Source organism: Leucoraja erinacea, chromosome 37 (assembly GCF_028641065.1).
Source record: "Leucoraja erinacea ecotype New England chromosome 37, Leri_hhj_1, whole genome shotgun sequence".
Lineage (NCBI taxonomy): Eukaryota > Metazoa > Chordata > Chondrichthyes > Rajiformes > Rajidae > Leucoraja > Leucoraja erinaceus.
The window spans coordinates 10511458-10522041 of record NC_073413.1 but is presented as its reverse complement, the minus strand read 5'-3'; the positions used below and the strand labels follow the sequence as shown (position 1 = coordinate 10522041).

Sequence of the window (10584 nt, the reverse complement as noted above, 5' to 3'; positions counted from 1 at the left end):
ATCTGTGGATGGAAGGATTAGGTGACATTTTGGGTTGAAACCCTTCCTGCTTCACACAGGGAATGGAGAGATATGGATCAACTGTAGGCAGGGATTAGTTTGGGGTGGAAGATTGCAACCTTCACGTGGTCCGCCCTGTTTTGACTAAAGCAATCAACTAGACGTACACAAACAGTAGATCAAATAGAACAAGTTGTCCCACAACTTTAAACTGCCATGCCACACCAAAGAAGAAGGGATTAGTTTAGATAGACACAAAGTGCTGGAGTAACTCAGGCGGGACAGGCAGTATCTATGGAGAGGGATGGGTGGGTCGAGACCCTTCTTCAGACACCCACACCAGATTATCCAGCATCTGCAGTTCCTTCTCCAACATGAATCAGGTCATTATCACCAAATATCCTAGAGCTTGCTATCTTTAATCTTTGATTATCACCAATTAATTGGAGGCGGATGGACGTTGGAATCAGCTGGGTCACTGATCAATGATTAACACTGGGGCTGGGTGTCTGGTTATCTGGTATTTATACGCTGCTGGCCTTGGAGAAGTACAATTTCCGTTACAGCAATCAACGCAGCAGTAGCAGCGGGACAGCGGACGATGGCGGTGAGCTGATGGGGACGGGAGGTGGGGTCCACTCACTGCGATCATTGTAGGGACAGTCTCCCTGGGGTGGACAGAGGGGTGAGAGGGTGCTCCAGCGGTGGGCAGTGAGGGGCTCCCTGTACTCAGCATGGTGTGGGTGGGTGTGGCTTGTCGTCGCTCACTGGAGCAGAGCCAGTGCTGGAGCGTGTGGTGTAGCGAGTGGAGGGCCGGCCCGGCTAGATGTGGTCTCTCGTACACAGACACAGAGAGAGAGACACACACACGGACAGAGAGAGAGGCGCGCACACAGAGAGAGAGACACACAGAGAGGGACGGGCACACAGAGAGGGACACAGACATACAGACACAGCGAGAGAGATACAGACATACAGACACAGAGAGAGATACAGACAGAGAGAGAGATAGACATACAGACACGGAGAGAGAGACACAGACAGAGAGAGAGACAGACATACAGACAGAGATAGACAGACATACAGACACAGAGAGAGAGATAGACATACAGACAGAGAGAGATAGACAGACATACAGACACGGAGAGAGATAGACATACATACAGAGAGACAGAGATAGACATACAGACACACAGAGAGACACAGATACAGAGAGAGAGAGACACAAACACAGACAGACGGGGGGGAGAGAGAGACATAAATATATATATTTATTTAAACCGAAGATAGACACAAAATGCTGGAGTAACTCAACGGGACAGGCAGCATCTCTGGAGTGAAGGAATGTTGTATGATATATATTAATTAAAATGTGTGTGTTAGGGGAAATGGGGTTGAGAGGGACAGATCGATCAGCCATGATTGAATGGCAGGGTAGACTTGATGGGCCGAATGGCCGAATTCTGCTCCTAGAACTTGTTTCTGTCCATGAATGTATGTGTATATAGTGAGTGTATACTGTATCTGGCAGTATCATCAAAGACCCACACCATTCTGGCCACACACTCATCTCAGGTAGAAGGTACAGGAGCCTGAAGACTGCAACGACCAGGTTCAGGAATAGCTGCTTCCCCACAGCCATCAGGCTATTAAACCTGGCTCGGACAAAACTCTGAACATTAATAGCCCATTATCTGTTATTTGCACTTTATCAGTTTATTTATTCATGTGTGTATATATTTATATTATGGTATATGGACACACTTATCTGTTTTGTAGTAAATGCCTACTATGTTCTGTGTGCTGGAGCGAAGCAAGAATTTCATTGTCCTATCTGGCACACATGACAATAAACTTTCTTGAATCTTATGACATCAGATATCTCACAAACGTTTCATTTTTGGACGCACCCAAATTCCATTCATCTTACGAAACCTTTCCCCTCTGGCTGCCATGTCACGCGAGGACCTTTGACTCTTCATCCGAGCAGGTCAATAAATTAATGTGTAGCTACTGTACCTTCCCCGAACTGAGCTGGGAGTGTTTACATTGACTGCTGTACCAATAGGGCCTTGCACTAAATGCTGCCACACAAGGCAGTGGAGGCCAATTCACTGGATGTTTTCAAGAGAGTTAGATATGGCTCTTATGGCTAACAGAATCGGGGGATATGGGGAGAAAGCAGGAACGGGGTACTGATTGTCGATAATTAGCCATGATCATATAGAATGGCAATGCAGGCTCGAAGGGCTGAATGGCCTACTCCTGCGCCTATTCTTTAAACATGACTACTTTCATTTGCATGACATTGCTGTGTCCCAAACATTATGGTGCCCTGAAATAGGGGGGACTTTGCATAAACACTGCAGTAATTTCTACATGGTGAAACCAAAATGTGTAAAAATGGCCTTTATTAAAATCTGACGACGTGAACTTTAACCACATGTGATTTTTTTTTTCTATAACAAATCTCAAATTGTGGAGTACAGAGGAAATAAATAAATGATGTGTCTTTGTCCCAAATATTATGGAGGTCCCTGTAGGTTCAAGGTGAAGGGGTTTAATAGGAACTTGAGGGGTAACGTTTTACACAGAGGGTGGTGGGTGTATGGAACGAGCTGCCAGAGGAGGTAGTTGAGGCAGGGACTATCCTGAAGTTTAAGAAACAGTTAGAGGTACATGGATAGGACGGGTTTAGAGTGATGTGGACCAAACGCTGGCAGGTGGGGCTAGTGTAGCTGGGACATGTTGGCGGGTGTGGGCAAGTTGGGCTGAAGGGCCTGTTTCCACACTGTGACTAAGCTAAACGCCTCTCCCTCTCTTCCCTCTCCACCTGAATACACTCCCATTGCCCCTCATTATCCAGGTCCAGCTTTGTTCTTCTTCCCCCACCCACAGGTGGTCCCCACACGCCAGGTCCTCTGTTGTACCTGCCAAGTTTAATTTGCTTGTGCTCAATAATTCACTTGTGCAGCAAAGACACAAAGTGCTGGAGTAACTCAGCGGGTCGCACAGCATCCCTGGAGAACATGGGTAGGTGACGTTTTGTATCGGGACCTTTCTGTAGACTGAGGTTCTGAAGATGGATCCCGTCGCCTATCCATGTTCTCCAGGGATGCTGGAGTTACTCCAGCATTTTGTCTCTTGGTAAACTGGCAACTGCAGTTCCTTGTTTCTACCAAAGGTCTGTGTGTGTGTGTCTGTCTGTGTGTGTGTCTGTGTGTGTGTGTCTGTCTGTGTGTGTCTGTCTGTGTGTGTGTGTGTCTGTCTGTGTGTGTGTGTGTCTGTGTGTGTCTGTGTGTGTGTGTGTGTGTGTGTGTGTGTGTGTGTCTGTCTGTGTGTGTGTGTGTGTGTCTGTGTGTCTGTGTGTGTCTGTGTGTCTGTGTGTGTCTGTCTGTGTCTGTCTGTCTGTGTGTCTGTGATCCAAACCATGTGTGGGTGTTAATGGCGTTTTGAGTCTCATGACCAAGTTTGCTTTTAACTAAAAGAGATAGTTGTGAATTAATGTTTATGAAAGAACTGCAGATGCTGGAAAATCGAAGGTAGACAAAAATGCTGGAGAAACTCAGCGGGTGCAGCAGCATCTATGGAGTGAAGGAAATAGGCAACGTTTCGGGTCGAGACCCTTCATACTCTTCTTGTGAAATAATGGTTTCTTTCCAATATCAAAAACAGCTTGAAATCCGCAACGTTGAAATGAAGGTGGGAGATACCGTGAAGATTAAAGGGAAGATTTCAGATGAAGCTGACAGGTGAGATTAAAGGTTGTTTTTTTAAATTAAAATTTAATTAAAATTGAGGACAAAAAAATGTGAGATCTAAATTTTTTTTTTTCCCCTTCTCGTTTTTTGTCCTCACTTCCCTTTGTATGTTACACGTGTAACTTTAGAGATACAGCGCGGAAATGGGCCCTTCGGTCCACTGAGTTCGTGCCAGCCAGCGATCATCCCGTACAGTAGTTCTGTTATCCCACTTTTCCAGAGGGCACAGTTAACCTACAAACCCGCACGTCTTTGGAGGAAACCGGAGCACCCGGAGAGGACCCGTGGGGAGAACGTGCAAACTCCGTACAGACAGCACCCGAGGTCGCTCTACACGCTGCGCCTCTGTGCCGCGCTTGCATCTCACGCTGTTCTTCGCCCACAGGTTTGCGGTGAATCTGGGCAGCGACGCTGACCACATCGGCCTGCACTTCCAGCCCCGCTTCCACGACTGTGATGACGGAGCGGTCATCGTCTGCAACTCCAAGTGTGCAGGTTGCTGGGACAGTGAGCAGCGGGAACATGACTTCCCCTTCAACAAGGGCGACAAGTTCAAAGTGAGTGGGGGGGGGGGGGGGGGGGGAGACTGGGGGGATGGAGACTGGGGGAGGGGGATGGAGACTGGGGGGGGGGGGGGGGGGGAGACTGAGAGGGGGGGGGGGGGGGGAGAGAGACCAGGGGGGAGGGGGGATTTAAAAAAAAAAAAAAAAAAAAAAAAAGAATCTTAAAGATTAGATAAATTGCCCAAGTGAGAATTCTTTAATCCTGAAATCTGCAGGTGTAAGGAACCCAGTCTTCAGAGGTGGCGCAGCGGGTAGAGCTGCTGCCTCACAGTGCCAGAGTCACGGGTTCGATCCCGACTACGGCTGCTGTCTGTACAGAGTTTGTACGCTCTCCCCGTGACCTGTGTGGGTTTTCTCTGGATGCTCCAGTTTCCTCCCACGGAGTAACTCAACGGGACAGGCAGCATCTCTGGAGAGAAGGAATGGCTCTGTGTCTACCATTGGGGTTTTAAACCAGCATCTGCAGTTCTTTCTTACACAAGGAACTGCAGATAGATAGTTGGTTGCTAAACTATCTTCGAAGGGGGGGGAAGTGAAAGAGGATGTTGCTAAACTGACTTCGGGCCGGATAGATAGATGTTGATTTTGAACCGAAGATAGGCAAAAAATGCTGGCGTAACTCAGCGGGACAGGCAGCATCTCTGGAGAGAAGGAATGGGTGACGTTTCGGGTCGAGACCTTTCTTTCGACCTAAAACGTCACCCATTCCTTCTCTCCAGCAATCGCTAAACTAAATGAACCTATAAATCTGCACGTCTTTGGGATGTGGGACCCGAGAACCAAGGAGGAAATCCATGCAGTGACTAAGTGTTGCATCTTTATTTCAACAGATGAGCATCACATTCAAGGGCGATGTCTTTGCGATTAAGCTCCCCAATGACTCCGTGATCGAGTTCCCCAACCGCTTATCCCTGGAGACGGTCACTTTTGTCTCGGTGGATGGAGACTTCAAGTTGGTCTCGTTCGGCTGCAGATGAGAGGCTTTGAGATGAAGGGTCAAAAGCAGGCACTGAAGAGAAAATGACCCCGTCTGCTCGTGGCAGATGCTACAATAGTTTAATTGGCTCTGGGATTCTAGATTTGAGTCCAGCCCTTCTGATGAGAATGCACGAAATTTAATTTGATCACTTGTGGTCAGAAAGATCTCCGATCTGTTGTAATCACTTTACTTGCCCAAGAATAAAAAGTGTGGTGTAATGGTTCAATGGTGTTTTATTTACGACATGTGCATGTACAAAAAGGGTGGTGGGTGTATGGAACGAGCTGCCGGAGGAGGTAGTTGAGGCTGGGACTATCCCAACACTTAGGCAGATACATTGATAGGACAGGTTTGGAGGGATATGGACCAAATGCAGGCAGGTGGGACTAGTGTAGCTGGGACATGTTGTCCAATATGGGCAAGTTGGGCCGAAGGGCCTGTTTCCACACTGTATGATTCTGTGCAACTGCACAGTGTACTTTTAAAATTGCATATATAGTGTGGTCACGGTGGCACAGGGGTATAGTTGCTGCTGTATAGCGAATGCAGCGCTGGAGATCCAGGTTCCAGCCCTTATTTTATTTAATTTTTTTAAATTTTAAAATTTTATTATTTTTCACATTTCCCTCCCCCCCCCCCCTCTCCCCTTCCCCGTGCATTAACACTATACTATGGACACACTAGGGACAATTTACATTTATACCCGATCTATTCCCTTGATCATTGTTATTGTTCTGCTTATCTGTCATTCATTTGTTCTATGTATCTCAACATCACCGCATACAGTGTTTAACTTGCGTTCCAGTCTGAATAAAGGTCTCGACCCGAAACATCGCCCGTTCCTTTACTCGGGAGCTGCTGTTAAAAGGAAACGAGGATTAATTGGAATATTGACGCCAAGTGCTGGAGTAACTCAGCGGGACGGGCAGCAGCATCTCTGGAGAGAAGGGATGGGTGACGTTTTGGGTCGAGACCCTTCTGCCATGGTGAATCCCCAGTGGCTAAACACCAGTGTGCAAAATTGAAGACCAACTGAGAGGCAGAAAAGAAAGAATAAAAAGCTTTATTAGTGAGAATGAGTAACAAGTGCACACAGTAAAAGATTTAAATATGGATTTTTGTCCTTTAAGTTGGTTGCTTTACGGAATGTAGGCTGGTAACCACGAGACAACAATCCCTGGGTAACTGAACCTTTAAACAAACAAGGAGAGAAGGCACACAAAATGGAAGACTGCGTCTACGAGACTGAGTATAATGAAGAATGGTTGTGGTATTATTGGGAATGATCATCAATGTATAGATGTATGGGGTGGTGCAGCGGTAGAGTTGCTGCCTCACAGCGCCGGAGACCCGGGTTCCATCCTTACCGCAGATGCTGTCTATGCGGAGTTGGCACGTTCTCCCCGTGACCTGTGTGGGTTTTCTCCGAGATCTTCGGTTTCCTCCCATGCTCCAGGTTTGTAGGTTAATTGGCTTGGAATAATTGTAAATAGAAACATAGAAAATAGGTACAGGAGTAGAGGCCATTCGGCCCTTCGAGCCTGCACCGCCATTCAATATGATCATGGCTGATCATCCAACTCGGTATCCCGTACGAAATTGTCTTTATGGTGTGTGTGTAGGATGGTGTTAAGTGTGCGGGGATTGCAGGCCGGTGTGGACTTGGTGGGCCGAAGGGCCTGTTTCCGTGCTGTGTCTCTAAACTAAACAGACGAGGAAGATCAAGGGAAATTGGAGCCCACAATGGTCCATTGTTGGCTGTGTGGGTCAGTGATAACAAGTTGCAGAGACGGTGAAACTCAACAGGGCGACAGTGAAACTAGTACAACGGCTAATGAGGGGGAATGACTGGGGGTGGGGGGGAAGAGAGGGGATGCAGGAACTTAAACATAGGGGGAATCAATGTACATGCCACTGGGGTGTAAGCTGCCCAAGTGAAATATGAGGTTCTGTTCCTCCAATTTATGCTGGGCCTCACTCTGACAGTGGAGGAGGCCCAGGACAGAAAGGTCTGTGTGGGAACGGGAAGTGTGCAGGAAGGAACTGCAGATGCTAGTTTATACCAAAGATAAGACACAAAATGCCGGAGTAACTCAGCGGTTCAGGCAGCATTTCTTGAAAGCTTGTAGAAATGTATAAAATTCTTAAGGAATTGGACAGGCTAGATACAGGGAAAAAAAGTTCCCCATGTTGGGGGGAGTCCAGAACCAGGGTCCACACACACACACACACACACAGTTTAAGAATAAGGGGTCGACCATTTAGGACTGAGATGAGGAAAAACGTTTTCACCCGGAGAGTTGTGAATCTGTGGAATTCTCTGTCACAGAAGGCAGTGGAGGCCGATTCACTGGATGTTTTGAGGATGACCTAGAGCGGGGCGTTACATCGCCCGGCGCAGCTTTAAATGGGACTTGTTAGCGCACGCCGGGGGCTCCAACACCAAGACCCGGAGCGTGGCCTTGCATCACCCGGCGCGGCTTTACAATGGCCGCGGGACTTATTTACCATCGCCCGCCAGGGGGCTTTGACTCTGACATCGGGAGCAGAATGAGGAGTGCAGGGGAGAGATAAGACTTTGCCTTCCATCACAGTGAGGAGGAGATTCACTGTGATGGATGTTCGTGTGAATTGTGTTGTGTCTTGGTTCTTCTTCTTGTTTGTACGACTGCAGAAACCAAATTTCGTTTGAACCTCTGGGTCTCCTACAAAATCCTGGTCCTCACCTACAAAGCCCTCCACCATCTGCCCCCCCCCCCTCCATATCTCACTGACCTCCTCTCCCCCTACCAACCCTCATGGTCCCTCAGATCCACATCAGCCGGTCTCCTCTCCATCCACAAGTCCAACCTCCGCAGCTTTGGGGACAGAGCCTTCTCCAGGGCAGCTCCCAGGCTCTGGAACTCCCTCTCCCAATTGATCCGCAATTCCGTGTCCCTCACCATCTTCCAGTCCCGCCTCAAGACCCATCTCTTCACCTCTGCCTATCCTTAGCCCCACGTGCTGTCCCTTTTCATCTGTGCATGAATTGCCTCATTGTGGTTTGAATTGAATTCTGCCTCTACTTTGTGTACTAGTCATGTCTCTACTATTTATTTCATTCCCCTTACATGTTTTTCCTCTACCTGCTAATTTTTTGTAAGGTGTCCTTGAGACTCTTGAAAGGCGCCCATGAATAAAATTTATTATTATTAAATGACAACAAATGAATTGTTTAAGAAGGAACTGCAGTTGCTGGAGAATCGAAGGTAGACAAAAAAGCTGGAGAAAGTCAGCGGGTGCAGCAGCATCTATGGAGCGAAGGAAATAGGCAACGTTTCGGGCCGAAACCCTTCTTCAGACTGATGAATAAATTCATTGTATTGTATTCAAGATAGAGTTGGATTTAGTTCTTGAGGTTAAAGGGATATTGGGGGGGGAGAAGCAGGAACGGGGTACTGATTTTGGATGATCAGCCATGATCACATTGAATGGCGGCATTGGCTCGAAGGGCCGAATGGCCTCCTCCTGCACTTGTTTTCTGTAAGAGGAGGAATGTGTGAGGTTTTTCGGGTCGAGACCTTTTGTTTGGCAATTGTGAGGTGGCGTGGGCTGTGGGTGGGCTAAGCTGTTGTTGGAATGCCCTGCATCTGCACTGACGGAATGCCACAAGAATCCGCCGAGGTCACGCCTCGTCCTAAATTAGCAGACAGTCAGTCACATAGCCTCTAATGTTATCACAAATCATCCATTCATTCATTGTACAGCAATTATTCTAACTATCCTTTCATGCCTCCTTCCTGCCAGTAGGTGGGAGTGTTGAGCAAATGCCAGCTCGCATCAACATAGAAACATAGAAATTAGGTGCAGGAGTAGGCCATTCGGCCCTTCGAGCCTGCACCGCCATTTAATATGATCATGGCTGATCATCCAACTCAGTATCCCGTACCTGCCTTCTCTCCACACCCCCTGACAGCAAAGTCTCCAGAACCTCCTCAGTTCAGTTCGAGGAAAGACACAAAAAGCTGGAGTAACTTTAAGAATAAGGAGTAAGCCATTCAGAACGGAGACGAGGAAACACTTTTTCTCACAGAGAGTGGTGAGTCTGTGGAATTCTCTGCCTCACAGAGGGCGGTGGAGGCAGGTTCTCTGGATGCTTTCAAGAGAGAGCTAGATAGGGCTCTTAGACATAGTGGAGTCAGGGGAGAAGGCAGGAACGGGGTACTGATTGGGGATGATTAGCCATGATCACATTGAATGGTGGTGCTGGCTCGAGGGGCCGAATGGCCTACTCCTGCACCTATTGTGTATAGACTCTAAACCCTTCCCGTCCCTATTTCTGTCCAGATGTCTTTTACAAGTCGTAAGACCACCTTCAAATGAGGAGGGGTCCCACCCTGAAACAGCACCCATCCATGTTCCCCAAAGATGCTGCCTGACCCGCTGAGTTACTCCAGCACTCTGTGTCTTTTTTTGGTTTTTTTTTTGCAAACCAGCCTCTGCAGTTCCTGCCTACTCCTGCACCTATTGTCTATTAACTCAGCGGGCCAGGCAGCAGCTCTGGAGAGAAGGAATGGGTGACGTTTCGGGACGATAACTCCTCCTTTGAGTTCCATCTCTCCAGAGATGCTGCCTGTCCTGCTGAGTTTCTCCAGCAATTTTTGTCAACATTCCTTCCTACATTCAGTTTAGTTTAAAGTACAGTAAAAAGCATTTGTTGCGTGCAGGAGGTGATCTGTGAGGAACGTTAACTAGTTATCCCCCAATGTCCCGTGTGGGGGATAGTATTAATATATGGGCTGAACGCTGGGCCAAAGTGTCTATTTCTGGTATTTTGTTGGTTCACATGCTTGATGTTTTATCATTAATGTTTTATTATTATTAATGTTTAGTGTTTTCTGAGTCATTCGTTACTGTCACTGTATGTCATGTTGTTACTTGTGGGTGGAGCACCAAGGCAAATTCCTTGTATGTGAATACTTGGCCAATAGACTTACTTGCTATGCTGTATCTCTTAAAAACAAAAGGACACAAAGTGATGGAGGCAGGGGGAACTTCTTTACGCAGAGAGTGGTAGCGGTGTGGAATGAGCTTCCAGTGGAAGTGGTGGAGGCAGGTTCATTGGTATCATTTAAAAATAAATTGGATAGGCATATGGATGAGAAGGGAATGGAGGGTTATGGTTTGAGTGCAGGCAGGTGGGACTAAGGGAAAAAAGTTGTTCGGCACGGACTTGTAGGGCCGAGATGGCCTGTTTCCGTGCTGTAATTGTTATATGGTTATATGAGTAACAGCTTTTAAG

General features: G+C 47.5%; 1 protein-coding gene across 2 annotated transcripts; it reads left to right on the top strand.

Moving 5' to 3' along the window:
* The first annotated feature begins 272 nt into the window (after positions 1-272).
* Positions 273-5525, top strand: LOC129713951 (galectin-2-like). 2 transcript variants are annotated; one of them, XM_055663367.1, is made up of 4 exons: positions 273-383; positions 3676-3752; positions 4147-4318; positions 5155-5525. In XM_055663367.1, exons 1-4 carry the CDS (start codon positions 375-377, stop codon positions 5299-5301), a joined length of 405 nt encoding a protein of 134 aa, XP_055519342.1. In that variant the 5' UTR covers positions 273-374; the 3' UTR covers positions 5302-5525. The 2 variants fall into 2 exon arrangements, with proteins under 2 accessions (XP_055519342.1, XP_055519343.1); XM_055663368.1 differs by lacking the exon at positions 273-383 and adding an exon at positions 417-607.
* Positions 5526-10584: the final 5059 nt, after the last annotated feature.

Bases quoted from the DNA above. Each gene is read 5' to 3' on its own strand.
- LOC129713951 (XM_055663367.1), top strand. The intron at 3,753-4,146 runs GTGAGATTAAAG...CTTCGCCCACAG, and splicing joins ATTTCAGATGAAGCTGACAG to GTTTGCGGTGAATCTGGGCA. The intron at 4,319-5,154 runs GTGAGTGGGGGG...TTATTTCAACAG, and splicing joins ACAAGGGCGACAAGTTCAAA to ATGAGCATCACATTCAAGGG.